Below are 17926 nucleotides of genomic sequence, written 5' to 3' on the forward strand. Positions count from 1 at the left end.
AGATCCAAGATGTTTTGAGGACTCAGAGATGAATGAGCTGCCATGAACTCTTACATCGGTTAATTTTATGCGTTAAGCTGGGTCACCATGCCTAGATATTTGGGCACGATGACATAGTGCTATATGTTTCTCATGAGGGTGTTTTTGCATGAGATTTGTATTTGAATCAGCGGACACTGAACAAAGCAAGGGCCCATAATGCGGGTGGACCTCATCCAATCAGTTGAAAGCCTGAATGGAACAAAGACTGACCTCCCCTGAGCAAGAGGGAATCGTGCCGGCAAGATGGCCTTTGGCCTTGAACTGCAACATCAGCTCTTCCTGGGCCTCCAGCCTGCTGGCCCTCCCTGCAGGTGTTGGACTTGCCAGTCCCCGTAATCTCCTAGCCAATTCCTTAAAGTAAATCTCTGTGTGTGTGTACACACATATGTACACACACACACACACACACACACACAGCCGTCGGTTCTGTTTCTCTGGAGAACTCTGGCTAATGCAACTTCTACGAGGATATTTCAAGTACTGAAAGTTCCACGGTTCGCCACTGCCACCTACTCACGCTCCCTGTCTTCAAGAGCATATGGCTGCAGATGCCTCCTGGGAGGGTTACGAAACAGCCTGGTTTTTTGTTTTGTTTTTGTTTCTATACCGCAGAGGCCAGCAGGATGCCAAGTCTTAGGGAAAAAAAGTTTACTTTTGGGTTTGTTCAAAGAAGCACTTAACTAGCACAGCAGCTGCGAAGACAGGAAAAGCTGTAGAACAGCAGAACACCGCGGACTGCCGAGGCGGGAGACAGATGCTTTCAAAAGAATTAATGAATTACCAACCCGCCGGGCCTGGCTATACCCGGCCTGTCCTCCCCACGTCCCTGCCCTTTCTCAGGGTGCCTGAGCTCGGGCCCATCGGGCTGGCTGTGCCCTCCCTTGGCTGGTGGTCACTCCATGGTCTCCTTGGCAGGTCTCGTCCAGACCACAGGCATGTCACACCCTGTGGCTTCGATCCTCAGTGCTCACATTGGGGCTCACCCAAACCTAGTCAGTGGAGGTGGACCGTGGACCCGAGACCCACCCTGAGCTGCTGGGTCCGCTGTCCGCGGCACGAGCCCCCACCAGTGGCTGGTTCTGGTTTGAAGAGCAGAGCCGAGGGGCTTCTCTGAGATGTGTGGGCGTGATCCCAGCAGAAGCCCAGGACACATTTCAGTGTGACCCCTCTTCTCGCCATGGACTATTCACTGAGAACAGACTCTCTGCCCAGTGAGACAAAATGAGTCAGACCCTGGTTGGTTCCTCAGTTTCGAGGATGCGCGAGGACAAGCAGCAGCGTCAGAGGCAACAGGAAGGGCAAGGCCGGGGCTGCTGGAGGGGCAGACTCTGCCAGCACTGCCACACCCAGGGGGGCTGAGTGTGGCCCCTGGTCCTTCCCGACAAATGCTGTGCTGAGTGAGGAGACCTCCGGGCCCCTCCCAGGTCTAATTCCATCATCTGATTCTGGATCTCCAAGTTGAACAGTTGCGATTATTTTCTCATCTTACTCATGGGTTACAGGAGACCTTTTGATTAAAGCAAATGTCTCGTACATCAAAGCTGCTCACCATCACCCCTGGGCTTCCTATTAATCATCGTCTCTTAAATCTGTTCCCAAAGAGCCTCCCCCGCACAGGGCCAGCTGCCGGGCCCACGCGATACGTTTTAATCAACTGCATTAAGCTTTTCCATTTTATGACATTTTAAGTAGATGATTAGACTCCAGTTGCCAGGTGTCCAATAGTTTGACTTTGTGTCTGGGAAATAATTTTTGAAAATATCCATCATGTACACATGTTTGTATTTCTACTGAAACCATCTGGCAACTCCGGTAAAATGCAAAAAGGGATCTCTGAAATACAAGGAAAAACAAACCATAAGAAGAAATGCAGAAGCTTTATTAGAATCATTATTATCCTTGATAACAATTGATAAACTCATTTAGGAAAACAATTCATGTCAATGATCTAGAACCCACAGGCGCATGCCAGATCTAGATACAAGTACATGAACGCCACACCTTTGGGAATGACAGCCCTCCCTCCAGCTGCAGACTGGAAGGCCTCTGGATTTCTGTGGGGAGGGTCCGATGGTCCCACGCCTGGCCTGGCGCTCCCGGGGCCCTCCCAGGCACCGGCTACAGGAGGTCCTCGGGGAGGAGGCTGCTGGCTCAGTGTTTCATGGCAGCGCTGCCGGTCAAGGCTGGGTCTCCAAAAGCCACCTTCAGTTTATACCAACTGAAGTGACTAAGAAATTCAAGAAGTGACCACCCAGTGCCTTGAGCGTTACACACTAGTTTCCCGTAGGTCACTCGGATGGGAAACCAGACGCTGCCTTTAAATGTGAGGCTGAGCTGTGCCTCGCCCTCCGGGTCCGCCAGGTCTGCTGCTGCCCTGCCAGCTGGCAGACGCGGGCTGCAGAGTGGCATCGCAAGGCTGGCGCCGTGGACGCTGCTCGCGGCACACGCCGACATGCGGGCCGCCCGCGGCCGGCCCCTCCGGAAGCTGCGCTCGGGAGATTTCACACCTGGCTGAACCAGCCCTTTGGCTTTTCAGAAAAGCCGTGAGCCTGGGAGCAGCCTAGGGCAGCTCCGGGCAGGAGACCCTGCAGCAATCAGAGACAGTCTGACGCGCCCGGGTGAGGAAGGGCCCAGGCAGACTTCTGGACAGTCACACTGGTCAACAACAGGCTTTCCCAGCTCAAATGGAATGTGGTGTTTTGTGTCCCTGGGTTTTTTTTTTTTTTTCCTGGTCTTTCCTTGCTTTCAACTCTCTTGCTCAGGTGTTCCAGAATTAGCTGTGAGTCTATTCCTCCACCCTGGACACTTCAAAAGCAGTTCTAGAGGTGATTACCAAAAACAAAAACAAAAAAACCCCACATAGGTTTGCCTCAGTTTCCCCAGAGGAGCCTGTCTGGCTTGCGGCCATGCCGGGCTCGCCATGCTGGGATCTCACCGCAGAGGAACAGCCTCTGAGCAAACCGCCTACACCCTTATTTTCTGGCACATTGACTCCTGGAATAAAAGAGCCATTTCAAAAAATACCTGTTTTCTTTTGCTTTTCCCGTGAGAGCTTGGTCACCCTGTACAGGGATCCCTCGGCGTGCGGGGGGAGGGAGGGGACATTCGGCGCAGCCGCCGCCTGTTTCTAGGGCTTTCCTGCTCTGCCTCCCTGAAACCCGCCTCTTAGTCGACTCTCTTATTTCTTACGCTCCCGTAGGTGTGAAGACTTCATGGTCCTATTACTAAAAAGCACGTAATGATTGAGCTTTCCCCTAACCTTAACCTAATCCTCCCACATCTGCACCTTCTTGTTTTTAAGGCCGCAGACAGGGACTTCGGGCAACTGCTGAAACAGATCTAAAGCTAAAGTCCAAATCACTTCATTTTACTCATATCTTGGCAAATTCTACTGATGGCACTTCTGGGGGGAAGGGGGGGCAAAATGATCCTCAAATGACATCCAACCTGAGATCCCTGTGAAGAAAGTTTGGGGTTCAAGCCATTCCTAGTTTCGAATATGGAAATCTAAGGCAAAGGAAGGAGTACTTGGCTTTGTCTTAGATTTCCCAGTGGACAGTGTTTTGGAGAAAGTGCCAGTTCTCTTCGTCGAGGGACGCCGAGGCAGGACACCGAGGCAGGACACCGAGGCAGGACAGCCAGGGCGCTGCTGGTGACGGCGCCGGGGTCTGGGCACGGCTCACTTGCGCGGCTGCTGGATGTGCGGGGTCCTGGGGGAGGGGTGCTTGTCCATGGAGGCGTGGGGCTTCTGGTGAGCCACCTGCGCGGCCGCTGGGGGGAAGTCTTTGTCACCCTGTCAGGAGACACAGAACGCAGGGGCTGTCAACAGTACACACCCGGTCGGTGGATAAGGACCCCAACCGCCCTGCCGAGGCCCAGTGTGTCCACCCAGCGCCCCTGCAGGGAGAGTGAGGGAAGGAGAACCTGTCAGCAGGCAGCAGCCTGTGTCCTGTGGCTGGCGGGCGCCCAGGCCATCGGAACCGGGGAGAGCAGGCCCCCGCAGGCCACGAGCCGTTAGCATGGCGAGAACGCTTGCCGGCTCTGCCCCCTGCCGTGAGATGTGGGAGCCACACACCTCGCTTGGCCCTGAGTTGGGTGTTGGTGGCTTTCTTCTGTTAGATCTGTTTTTGTGATCATTTAAACTGGGGACACGACAGGACCAATCCAGGGTCTTAAGTTCAAATTTGCTACACTTGTGAGCCAGGCCTGGGCGCTGGCCGGGAAGGAGACACACAGCGCGGCGGTGGGATGGAGCCAGACTCAACCTGCCAGCCTCGGAGAAGGGGCCTACTGCTTTTCCCGAGAGGGATCGATGGCTTCCGTTGCCAACTGGGGGTGTGTGACCAGGGCTGACCCCTGGCCCACCACAGGCAGGCCGGAGCCACGCGCACTCTGGCTGGGCCAGCTGGCTGAGGTGTTGGCATTTAATTTCCTCTCATGTGGTACGCAGGCCACCTATCTGTCCCCGGGTCTTTGGATGGCCATGGTCACAGCTCTGCCAACAGTGAGCAGGCCTCAACAATGGTGTTTTCTCTGGACACCTTGTAAACACTCGAATGTCCCGGGAGCAACAGAGCCACCGACGGCCTTACTGCGGGAGCTGCTGGGACGCCAGCAGCTAAGGCAGAACGTCGGGGCTCACCAGACAGGGACTCCTGAACGGTGCAGGAAGGGTGCGACCCAAACCACAAGTCTAGTCTGGGATTTGCAAATGGAAGCAGCCACAGATCAGCCGTGGCCGTGTGCCACTAAAGCCCTGTCCACGGATGCTCCGTTTGCATGTCATGTGATTCTCACGTGGGCCCACACATAATTATTTTGCTTTCTCAATCACTTAAGAATGCAAAGTCATTCTGCGCTCACAGGTCACTTACAAACACCTGGCCCGGGGGCCGTAGTCTGCCGACCCCTGGCCCAGCCCTAGGAGGAGGGAGGTGGGGGGGGAAGAGGAAGGCGGTTCTGTGGCACCGCAGGTCTGCTCTGTGCTCCGGGTTCCTTCACACATTCCTAACTGCAAAGCCATGTTCCGTGGAAGTGTGACAGTGGAGAGAGCCACTGGCCCCGGACTTGATGACCAGCGAGTGTCATCTGGCTATTCCGGGCAGAGTTGAACAAGACCTGGGGGAGCTGGGGGGTCCCGCGCTGGCACGCAAAAGCCTCGCATCCACCGCAGGTGCCCCTGGACTTACCCGGGCGATGACCCCAGAGATGAACACGGTCGGTTTGGGTGGGCTGCAAAACAAGAAGAGAAACGGAGACTTAGCAGAACGATTCCCAAGAGGGCAGCGACGGCAGGCAAGGTGCGTGTGGACGAGACTGTTCCAGGGAGCACAATAAACAATGGCCATTTCAGCAACTCGGAGGAGGGAGGAGGACAGTGTGGCAGGGCCCAGGCCCTGCTTTCCCTGAGCTGAGTTCAGGCAATGAGTGAGAGAGGAAAAGAGATTGCAGCAAAGAGCAGCTGGATTGACTGAAGTGCTTTCTTTTTGGTGTTGTTTGTGGGTCAGTCCTCAGAGCATAACTCTGAGCAAGCCAGGCCGATTTGGTCGGGGGAGACCATGACACTTCCCTGAAGAGGGCAGGGGCCTCGCACGGATGAACCCAGGGACCTCCTGCCTCAGAAGCCACGGGCTTCCCTTCCAGAGCTCACGGGGCGGCCCAGAGCTAACGCCAGCCTCCTGGCTCCCGGGGAGCCCCAAGTATTGTACGTGCAAGGTCCTCAGGAAGCTGTTGTTGCTTCTTAGCATTTTAACTCACCCTGACTCTGTAAAACTGCCGAGTGCTGAGGGGCGGACTGCGGTACCAAAGTAATACACTTTCGGGGCTGAGAAGCGGACAGACCCAAGCAGGTTAAAATCCCCTGTGACTCTGCCCCTGCAGATAAGCACTGTTAACACGTAGGGTGGCCGCCCAGGCCTTCTGTCCATGAATAGATAGGTGCACGTGCTTGTTTTCTTATTATGCTCTTTCCTACAAAAGTGGCCATGCTGTTTTGTCATCTGTTGTCTGAACCAAGTACGGTGAGCATGGTTCCACGTCACCCTGCACTCTGTGCATTTATGTTGGATGGCTGCATGCACCATAGTTTACAACACCAGGCCACAGTGAGTTAGTGCACAAGGTGTGTGCACCTCCGCCAAGAGGAAAGAGCAGGCAGTGGATACAAGGACAGCCCAGCAGGGACAGTGCGAGCAGGATTGCTCCTGGAGGAGGGCAGAGAGGAGGGACCTCACTGGTGGCCCGGTTCTGCTTCAGGCCAGTCCTGCTGGGCAGAGGGGGCAGAATTCAAGTCCGGAGCTCCCAGCCTGCCACTCCCCTTCTGCTTCTCTGTTCTGCCGTGGTGGTCCTTCTAAGGAATCACTTGTCTGAGCTGTGTTTTGCTGCAGGCAAAAGTCCCAATATTCAGAAAGCTCACTGTTTTCTTCCCCCAAATAATTCCCCCAAGTCATTTCTGTTACTATATGAGATGAAGAAACTTCAAGTTTTACTAAGCAGCTTAGAAATGCCCATATATTACCTTGCTTTTATTTAGTGTTTGTTGTATGGTTAACTGGGTTGGATTTTTTCCCTTTACGTAAATAATTTAGCTATAGGATTAATAGCCAGCCAGAGATCGGTAAGTTCGCCTCAAGTTCAGGGTCCTGTGCAGTGTATTTGAATTCATTTGGATTCTTAAAGCACATCCTGCCCTGACTGCTTGATCCACCCACAGGCGAGGTCCACCACCTCCAGGGACTCCGGGCTCAGGGGTTTGCTTCCAAAGCTCAGGAACTGTGTCTGGATTCTAACATTTTATAAACACGTTAGAAAGGAATTGGCAGCACACAGGTTTCTTAAAGTCATTTTGAATGTTCTTTTATACATCTAGGAACAGCCTGAAGTAGGGGTGGCCCCGCTCTGATAAAGAGCCACACGGTATCACCTTCCAGGAAGGCACAGCCCTCTCTCTGCACCAAGGGTGCACGACTGCTCTAGTCATCTCCACTTTTAATTCATTTTTTAAACTTATGTCAAAGCTCTGAAAGGCACAAATACAGGAGGCCCCCAACCCCCCACTCCAATAACTTGGTGAGAATGTCTTCTGCGGAGAGTAAATCTAGTAAGAATAGATGCATAATAAAGGGGATTAGCTGCCCACCCACAGTGAGCCCTGAAAGGTAGCTGAGGTGGCTTGGGAAATTGCATAGGTATGCAAACATTCTCTCTTTCTCTCTCTTTCCGCCCCCCCACCATGTACACACACACACACACACACACACACACACACACACACACCCATCCTATCTCTTCTCATTCAGCTTCATGTTGCCGCACTTCACAGACATTGTACGTTTTACAAATTGAAGGTTTGTGGCAACTCTATGTGGAGCAAGTTTATCGGTGCCATTTTTCCATAAGCACATGCTCACTTGATGTCTGTGTCACATTCAGTAATTCCCACAATGTTTCACACTTTTTCTTTATTTTTATATCTGTCATCGTGACCTGTGATCAGTGATCTTTGATGTTACTATTGCAATTGTTTTGGGTGCCAAGAACAACACCCATATAAGACAGTGAACTTAATAAACATCGTGTGTGTTCTGACTGCTCCACCAACTGGCCACTCCCCATCTCCCTCCTCCTCAGCCCTCCCTATTCCTGAGACACAACAGTATTGAAATTAGGCCATTAATAACCCCACAATGGCCTCTCAGTGCTCAAGTGAGAGGGAGAATCCCCAGTCTCTACCTTTCCATCAAAAGCGAGAATCACTGCGCTCAGTGAGGAGGCATGCCTTGGTGAGGAGGCATGCCGAAAGCTCAGGTAAGCTGAAAGCTGGGCCTCTTGTGTCAAACAGCCAAGTTGTGAATGCAAAGGAAAAGTTCTTGAAGGACATTAAAAGTGCTACTCCAGTGAACACACGAATGATAAGAAAACAAAACAGATTTATTGCTGAGATGCAGAGAGTTTGAGAGGTCTGGACAGAAGATCAAACCAGCCACAACATTCCCTTAAGCCAAAACCTAATCTGGAGCAAGGCCCTAATTCTCTTCAATTCTGTGTAGTCTGAGAGAAATGAGGAAGCTGCAGAAGAAAAGTCTGAAGCTAGCAGAGGTTGTTCATGAGATTTAAGGAAAGAAGCCGCCTCTAGAACATAAAGGTGCACAGTGAAGCAGCAAGCGCTAATGGAGAAGCTGTAGCAAGTTATCCAGGAGATCTAGCTAAAATCACTGATGAAGGTGGCTACGCTGGACAGCAGATTTCCATGTAGACAAAACAGCCTTCTATTGGAAGAAGATGCCATCTGGTACTTTTATAGCTAAGGAGGAGAAGTCAATGCCTGGCTTCAAAGCTTCAAAGGACAGACTGACTCTGTAGTTGAGGGTTAATGCAGCTGGTGATTTTAAATTGAAGTCAATGTTCTTGTACCTTTCCCAAAATCTAGGGCCCTTAAGAATTATGCTAAATCTACTCTGCCTATGCTCTCTAAATGGAAAAATAAAGCTTGGATGACAGCCTGTCTATTTACGGCATGGCTTTCTGAATATTTTAAGCCTACTGTTGAGACCTACTGCTCAGAAAAAAATGATTCCTTTCAAAACATTACTGCTCACTGACAGTGAACATGGTCACCCAAGATTCCTCTGATGGAGATGTACAAGGAGATTAATGTTGTTCTCATGCCTGTTACCACAACATCCATTCTGTAGCCCATGGATCAAGGAGTAATTCTGACTTTAAAGACTTATCATTTAAAAAATTTCATAAGAAATTTAAAAAAAAATTTGAAAGGCTATAGCTGCTATAGCTGCTATAGATAGTGATTCCTCTGGGGGATTTGAGCAAAGTAAATGGAAAACCTTCTAGAAAGGATTTGCCATTCTAGATGCTATTCAGAACATTTGTGATTCATGGGAGGAGGTCAAAATACCAACTTAACAGGAGTTTGGAAGAAATTAATTCCAACCCTCATGGATGACTTTGAGGGTTTCAGGGCGCCAGTGGAGGAGTAGTTGCAGATGTGGTGGAAATAACAAGAGAACTAGAAGTGGAACCTGAAGATGGGACTGCCACAGTCTCAAGACAGAACTTGAATGGATGGAGTTGCTTCTCATGGATAAGCGAAGAAAGTAGTTTCTTGAAAAACCTAAGCCTACTCCTGGTGAAGATGCTATGAACATTGTTGAAATGACAACAAGGGACTTAAAATAGTCCATAAACTTAGTTGAAAAAGTAATGGCAGGGTTGGAAAGGATCGACTCCAATTTTGAAAGTTCTACCATGGGTAAAATACTGTCAAACAGCATCTCATGCTATAGAGAAATCTTTCGTGAAAGGAAGAATCAATTGATTCAGCAAACTTCATTGTCGTCTTATTTTCAGAAATGGCCATGGTCACCCCAGCCTTCAGCAACCCCTACTCTGATCAGTCAGAAGCCATCAGCATTGATGCAAAACCCTCCACCAGCAAAAAGATTACAACTGAAGGCTCAGATGGTCGTTAACATTTTTAAGCAATAAAGTATTTTTAAATTAAGGGGTGTGTGTGTGTGTAGACATAACGCTATCACACACTGAAAAGACTACAGTATAGTGTAAACATAACTTTTATGTGCACTTGGGAAACCAAAAATTTGTGTGATTCACCTTCCCACAATATTAGCTTTGTTGTTGTGGTCTGGAACTGAACCCACAGTATCTCCAAGGTATTCCTGTACATATGTATACAATCATTGTTGAAAAGCAGACAAGCAAAAAAAAAAAGTTAAAATTGCTTATAATTCTATATTACTGTGTATGTTTGTATTTATAAAATAGAAACACAGAGAACTAAACTATTAATATAAGCAAGCTACCTCAAACGATGGCAAAAGACAGCCTCTTCCATAATATCTAACCGTGATATGTAATTTTCACATAATTCTCCTTTGACAGAGTGTATATTGTATTCCAGGTTTTCATTAAGTTTGACCAAAAGGTCCCCCAGCTCAATACCTTTTTCCATCTGTAATTAATGGCATCTTAAATTGGTAAACAATTATAACATTTATGTAGTAAAAACACTTTCTAAAGTCTTCGAGATGTGGTGGCTTAAACAAAAATCCACAAACAAGAAGCCCTGGTAAAGAGCCTGGGTGCAAAGCTGCGCTTGCAGAAACACACGTATTTTAAATTCCATTAGGGTCCCATGCAAAGTGTAACCTACATTTCCAAGATTCTATAAGCTGTGATGGCTGCTTTGAGGATTTATTTAATCTGACGAGAATCATTCTGACAGATGCTGTTTTGAAGATGCAACGTTATTTTCTCCCAGGAAACAGAGACAGCGAAACTATCATCCCTGCCCCCCCATATCCTGGGGCCTTTCCAGGCTTTAAAATCCACACTTATTGAAATGTAAAGGAAGTGCAAGCCAGGCAGAATTAGCCAGGATTACAGTCCTGGTAGCACTTCCTCCTACATCAGCAGAAACTGCAGCCTTGTCACACCTGGACTCTGCGGCCACCCATGTTTGTGCACACAAGTCTCTATTGTGCACCATTAAGGACCACGTCAAACTCTTGATAGCATCGCTTGTCCTTAGCAAAAGTTCTCTATTATTTATTTTATAAATTTGCTTAATAAATAAAACTTATTACTTATTGGCATTTCATAGAAACTACAGGCAGGCAGGATAAAATGCCAGAAATGCTCAGTGTATGAATGACCCTGTGGAATGCAAATGTCATAAAACTGAGTTTGATGGTCTCATCTTTAATGGAAAGTCTTGAGGGCTGAGACACTGGAAATCATATTTTTAAAACTCCCAAACTCCAAATTTCAATATATTTTATTTAACTCAATATATCCAAAATATGGCCATCCCAACATGTAATCAATACAAAAACTGAGATGACTTGATATTTTTTTGTTTCTAAGACTTCATGACCTTCCTTCGTCAATCTAGGTCTCACATGATGTGCCGTTTCTGGCTCAGTTCTGAAAGGTCCAAAGCCACACTCTCTACGTGTGGGGGCTGGACAGAAACCCTAATGGGGACCTGACCCGCCCGCTCCCAGGCGGATCCTGTGCCTTCATACTGCAGACAAGGGCTCCAGGGCCCCTGGGGGGTGGCCTGTGACATCTCCCAGGTGACCTGAATTCTGGCTCCCTGCCCTTCATATCCAGTGGCCCCATCCTGAGTCCAAGGCCTCTTTATGAGAGAGCCCTTCTGTATCTGAAGGAGGCCACCACGGGCTCTGGGTATCCCTGTCCCAGACGCAAGGGCATGATTTCAAATTCCTTCCCTCTCTCGGGCCCTCGCCCCAGCTGCATCCTGGTGTGGGTTCTAGAGTTTTACCCAGAACTGCACATAACACCCCACCGTACCCTGACGGTGCCGCAGGACACCTGTGTTCCAGCAGTACTTTCCCCTCAGCTCCCCAGAGCAGGGCAGCCTGGGGAGATGGTTCTGGGCTCCCCCAAATAGCTAAGATGGCAGCAAAGCCATTGCTGAAGAGCTGCGTTCCACAGAATCATTTTCACGTTAGCAGTTTTGCTCTGGGTTCAAGGAAGTCCACTGAAGTTATCCTCTGCAAATGCTTTCTCCTCTTTATGTAAATACACTCGAAAAATATCACTGGGGAAGTGTTTATCCAGAAGACGAGGACAAGCAGGCTTTAATGCATTTTTATTATTTTTTCTAAAGGATGGGAATGATCTTAGGTGATAATAGCTACTATTTATCAATTACTTATTATGGGCCAGGCATTGAGTTAAGCACTTTCCCAAGAATTGCTGTATCTCACCCTCTCAATCCTGTGAGGGAGGAACTGTTATCTCCACTTCACAGATGAGAATGGTAAATCAGAGAGGGTCACTCATTTGCCTGAAGGTTGCACAGCAGGTAAGCACTGGGAGACAGACCTGGAATAAGAGCTACCTAGGGCACTCGAACTTGGCCACCAGCCCCACCCCCTCATTTTAGGGGGCCTCGGGGCCTTAGTGTTTAGGTTCCATCCTCCACATATGATTTAGAGATGCAGACTTTTAAGGTAAGCAATTTAAATGTAATCTAAGAGTCCTTTATTCAACCAGCCAGCATAATATATTCAGATCTATCTAAACGTTTACTTTCTGACTTGATAATGGATTTTTCCCCCTAAAAACTATCATTTATGTCTACAGCACTTAACTAGCGTGCAGAGGGCTTCCACATAAATTATTAACTCATCCGATTCTCTGCAGCAGGTGTTATTTCTGTTTTATGGAGGAAGAAGTGGTGCTTCAGAGAGGCTGAACGCTGGGGGCAGATCCCGGAGGGAGTGTTCGGGCCAGTGTCCTCGGCTGGGTCATCTGCACTCCCCGAAGCCCAGACATCGAGGTTCTCAGTGTCAAAAACAAAGCGTGGTGAAGGCTCCCAACTGTCCATCAGATCAGGATGCAGTCAGCGAGAGAAGGGGCACGTGTACCAACGAGACTGGGTCTGACGCCAGTGGTCCGTTTGGGTCCTGGCTCTGCCAGGGATCAGTGCTGGGCTGGGGATGACCGTCCTCAGGCTTGCCTTCACCTGTAAAATGGGCTGGCAACACTTCCCGTTGCACTCTGTGCTGCCGAAAGCCAGTCACGGGTGCACTGGGCACGCGGGTCGCAGAGGAGGACCGATGCTGGAGCAGATGGGAGGGCTACGCGCGATTAGCTCCGTCACACAAAGGGAATGAGGCCCGGGGTCCTCTTCCTGCACACTGACAAGCGGGGTGGCTTGGGGTGCGGCCCAGCTTGCCACCCTCCCGCCCACCCTCCCTGTGACAGCACGGAGCCCCTCAGGCAGCCTGGAAGCAAATTCTGAAACTCTGTCCCGACTTTGCTCAGAATCTGTGGCTCCGTGCTTTCACGGAGTTTATGGGGAAATATATTCCCACCTGGGGTGATTTTATTTCCTAGCAAGTAGATGGAAAACAAATCCCTTCCTGCCATTTATAGTTCTTGAAGTATCTTCCTGGCTTGGTCTTAATTTATTTGGATTATTAATTTTCTGGACACCAAAATAATAATTAGCGTGGCTGGTGAGCAGAGGGAGATTTCCCACTCGACTGCACCCAGACATTTCTTGGAACTGTCATTCCTCAAAGTTTGACAGTCGAGGCTGTTTCCCTCCCTCGGCCTGGAGCAGGGACTCTCCCACAAGGTGGCACTGCGGGTCCTCTCGGCAGCGGCTCCGGGCCGGGAAGGCTTTGGCCAGGCGGCCGCCTGGAGCATAACCAGGAGCCGGGCGTCCACCGCAGGGCCACCGGCACCCTGGGACAGGCGCGCTCCTCCCTGAGGAGTCGTTCACGGTGCAGCGAGCTGACTAGACGTCAATGAAACACCAAGTGCTATACATGCAATTCCGAACCTGAGAGGAAAGAGCCTAGAACCTAACTCCTTCTAGATTGGTATATGGCATTTATAACAATTTTCAAAAGGGCGCGACCAAGGGTGCTCTTCTCGGGGAGAGCGTCTGCGCTCGTGTTCGCGCTGGCCGATAGCAGCCGACTTCCCTGAGGAGGACGCGGCTGCACAGCGCGGGAAACCTGGGCAACGAGGGCAGTAGCTGCCCTCTGCCCCCTTCAGACCTGCTGACCCGGGGCACCGTGATTTCAGGACAAAACCGTGCCCCCAAACCACGTCCCGGCCTTCCTTCGGGGCCTGGCCCAGGTCTCCCCTGGGAAGGATGCTCGTTTGGGAGTCCAGAGCTACTTCTCTCCAGGTAACAGACATCCCACCCGCGGGTATCTGGCTGACTGCTGATCCAGGTGTCAGGCTCATTCACCCGCCCGCTCAGTCAGAGAAGGCTAGAAGCCAAGTCCTGGGTGTGCATCGCCCGCAGCTGACGTGTTCCACAGACACTCGGAACGTGCAGTGAAAGCCACCAACCGTTTTAAAAGGGGCCAGACAGCCCCAGAAAGCTGCTCTAAGCTCAGTTCTCGCCACATGCCAGAGGAGCTCGTCATTTGACTCAGGGCGTCTCCCTTCTCCTTCCTTCTGCTCTTAACTTACTCTCCCTCCGTCCCCGGATACGAAGAGGAGGAAAGGGTAAGAAACACAGTGAGCATTCTAATTTCTTATCTTGCATCTCACAGACTTAGCAGACAGTGATCTCCCTGGGCCCCTCTGAGTCTTTACCAGGGAGGGAGGGAGTTGAGTTGGTCCTCGGCTGGGTGTGGGACATCCCAGCTGTTCTGCAGCTGTCCCTGAAGCTCAGAAGACTCAGACGCACAGAGGACCGCCGAGTGACGGCGCATCTGAGCGCCTGGGCTTCGGAGACAGCTCTGCATTCGGATCTCAGCTCAGACAAGGAGCCTCTCTGAGCCTCGGTGTCCGTCTGTAAAATCGGAACAATAACCTATTTCACAGAACAGTTGGGGGTTTAAATAAAACGATGTATTCACTGACAAGCTCATATTTAGTGGCAATAAGCACTGAATTTCTTATATAAAGACAGTCCAAAAGTTGCTGCTTTGTCTTCTAAATCATAATGTAAGAATTCCTTCCTTCTTCCCCACCTCTCTCTTTCAAGACTAGAGGATTTCAGGGTTTCTTAGAGCTTCTTTGAAGAACGCCAGGGTGCCCCCTTGGAGTCTTCCCGCTCCCTTGCTGTAAGTGCTGTGCCCCACCAGGGGTGGGGACCTGAGGGTGTTGCAGTGAAGAAAGGTCCCTGGTGGTGCCGGAGCCCAGACCTGGGCAGCTGCGCTCCCAGCACATCTGGAACCACACGGACAGTTTAGCGCGATGGAAGTGGCTGCCCCCTTCACTTCGCTCTGTGCTCCAGAGAAGGTAACTTTTAGGAAGAATGTAGGTTATCATTAAAGGCAAAGGACAAGTTTTAAATAATAAAAAAAAAAAGCATGCAAGGCTGGGAGTGGCTCACGCCTGTGATCCTAGCACTCTGGTAGGCTGAGGCGGGAGGATCACTCAAGGTCAGGAGTTCAAAACCAGCCTGAACAAGAGTAAGACCCTGTCTCTACTAAAAATAGAAAGAAATTAATAGGCCAACTAAAAATATACAGAAAAATTAGCCGGGCATGGCGGCGGATGCCTGTAGTCTCAGCTACTCGGGAGGCTAAGGCAGAAGGATTGCTTGAGCCCAGGAGCTTGAGGTTGCTGTGAGCTAGGCTGACACCATGGCACTCTAGCCCAGGGAACAGAGTGAGACTCTGTCTCAAAAAAAAAAAAAAAAAAAAAAAAAAAAAAAAAAAAAGCATGTGCATGTTTTACCACAAGGCAGTGCAGAAGATTCTAGGGTAAAGCCTGCCTGTTGGCTGTCTCCACAGCTACACGGTTGGGAGAGGCCGGCTGGGGGTGGGCCTCCGCTGAATATGCTAAATCAGGCACTGGACACCCCTTTGCGACATTCGGAAGGGCTCCCGGGCACTGCCCTGGGAAGTGCCTGCCCGCAGTGGCTCGTGACACATGGTTACAACAGGTGCATGTGGTTACCCGGCACAGCTGAGAACAACCTGTGTGATTATCAGTCTGTAAAACTAGCACCTGTGTGTAGAAACCTCACAGGTTACGTGATTTCAGTAACACACTTAAAACTATTCCACCTCTGAGTCTGAACACATCTTTAGAGCCATTCTGTAGAATCTCAATTATGGGGAAGTGACAGTGAGTGGTTAATGCTGATTAGATAGGTGCTGAAAAATCACAGCATTTATCATCTACATTGTGAAATAAGATCTTAAGGTTCAAGGGTCATGTTTTAAAATGGATTGATTTTTGGGAGGAAAATGTCCATGGCTCACAGTACAAAGCATGTATTTTACATAGGATAACCATTACAGCCTTAAAATGGAAAATGATCACGTAAGTAGAAAAATCCAACGAAACAAACTGCTAATAAAATTGTTATCAGAAAGAAGTACCCATTAATCAAACATAGACATAAAAAAAAAATCTCATCCTGTCTGAGTCTACTTCTGTCTTCGGAAGTGCAGGTGGCTGACCTTGCGTGGGACCAGCTGGTGCTGGGATCTACGCACCTAGCAAGAGTCAAGCACCACCTGGGAGACCAGACACAGCTCAGGCTCAAGTCGGGTCACCGTGTGAGGGACAGGAGCTTGCTGACTGCCCTGTTCGTGGACTCACCAGTAATTACAGCTGTAACCCACCTTCCCCACGTTTACAGCAAGCACTCGAGAGTATTCGATTACAGTGGGCGCACAGCGGGGTACACTGTGGTACAGACTAGTGTCCAAGTCACCTAAAGTTCGGGTTTTGAGAAATGCATGTGGAGCTACTGACTGAAGTGCCCGCTCACCCTGTGGCGTGGACTACCCATGATGCTCGGATCTTCTCCAGTGATCACTCCGGGGTAAGTTCACGTGCATGGCTTTATTTATTTGTCAATTAGTTATTTGTTTATTTGTCAATTAGTTAGTTTCATTTATTGATATACTATAGTATGCATGTCAATAACTGAGCACCAAGCATGCCTCAAAACCTCTGGAGCCCTCCCCTCCTTCTTCCTGCCTGTTCGGTAGCTGGAGGGACACAGGGACTTGTCATCACCGTCATTGTCTTCCTCCTCTCCACTAACAAGCATTTGGTGTTCACCCACAATGCGGGGTGCTGGGTTAGGGGCTGGGGTGAAGACCAAAGACAGGGTTGAATACCATCAAGAGGCCAATGGGGTGCACTGACGTGGAAAACAAGTTATCATGGTTTTTCAGAAACAAGGGTTGTCTCTGTTTTGATGTGGCCAGTCTGTGGCAACTGTAAGAAAACTAAGCACGTCCTCGTGGAAGGGAAGGGTTCCACAAGACTGAGCTCCGTCGCTTTCAACTTGGCAGGCGAGGTTTTCCTGTGAGGAAGGGAAGGGCCGGAGCAGGAAGTGAAGCGAACATCCAAACACGTGCGAAACCGGACCCTGGCCCGAAGCTCTCGCTACCACCTGCCCCCCTCTAATGATGTTCCCCTGGACGTCTTCCTCCTACAGGCCCTGTCCTTTGCTTTCCATGGGGACAGCGAGGTAACAAGCTTTACCACAACGAATCTCACCAATGAAGCCCTCGATGTGCCTTGCTAGTTGCAAAGGGAGGAGGCGCATGCCAGGATGCCCAGGTGCCCTCACAGGACTGAGGAGACCAGGCTGAGCACACAAAGGTCGCGAGTTCTACCTGAGCCAGGTGGCTCCCAGTTCAACTCTTTGAATCTCAGTTGCCATACCTGAAATAGGAGCTAAGAGTCCCCTCTGGAGCTCACAGGAGACTTGGGGAAGATCGAGCGAGCTCCCCTGTGTTAGGCACGCAGCATGTGCTCAGTGTGACTCACGGAGACGTTAGTGTACAGATCAAAGCAGATTTCTAAGTCCAAACGACAGCAGGGAGAAGGGAAGGACAGAATTACAATTATAAAAATCAGAGCAGAGAAGCACCGTCCTCACACGTGGAGGAGGCCCCAAAGCCATGCCAAGGCTGGAGAACCAAAGCATGGACCGCCTGGTGCTTTGCGGAAAGGACTGGACAAGAAGTGACATGGAGAGACACTTGGCGAGACAGTGGCCCAAGGCCACACGCACAAAGAAGATAATCTGGATGGAACTCTGGGCTGACTCCTCTGCAGGCTGGATGTGCCATGCTTCTAGGGAACATTAGGGCTCAATGCAAATGTACCACTTAAAGGATCAGACAAGAATTTATGGTTTACACTCCTCACTTTGAGATGGCACGCATGAGCAGACCCCACACCACAGCTGGGCAAGCCATCACCCACGTTCTTCCTGGGGCCCATCTCTGAGGAGGGACAGAAGGCGCAAGAGCAGCCCTGCTGCGTTTATGAGGAGGGTGAGGCCTGCCAGGCCATCTCTAAGGACAGCTGCAACCACCACAAACCGCTGCGGCAAACCTGAACAGATGAGAGTGCAAACTAGTTTCAGTGG

General features: G+C 50.0%; 1 protein-coding gene across 1 annotated transcript in view; it reads right to left on the bottom strand.

Annotated features, from left to right (window-relative positions):
- Nucleotides 1-3576: 3576 nt before the first annotated feature.
- DAP (death associated protein) overlaps nt 3577-17926 on the bottom strand; it is a 64782-nt gene continuing 50432 nt past the window's right edge. Inside the window, exons 3-4 of the mRNA XM_012791148.3 lie at nt 5232-5274; nt 3577-3835 (exon numbers count right to left, since the gene is read on the bottom strand). Of these exons, the coding sequence (XP_012646602.1) occupies nt 3722-3835; nt 5232-5274 (157 nt within the window). The 3' untranslated portion in view covers nt 3577-3721. The remainder of the gene's footprint in view (nt 3836-5231; nt 5275-17926) is intronic.

The sequence above is a fragment of the Microcebus murinus genome, chromosome 11, assembly GCF_040939455.1.
Source record: "Microcebus murinus isolate Inina chromosome 11, M.murinus_Inina_mat1.0, whole genome shotgun sequence".
Lineage (NCBI taxonomy): Eukaryota > Metazoa > Chordata > Mammalia > Primates > Cheirogaleidae > Microcebus > Microcebus murinus.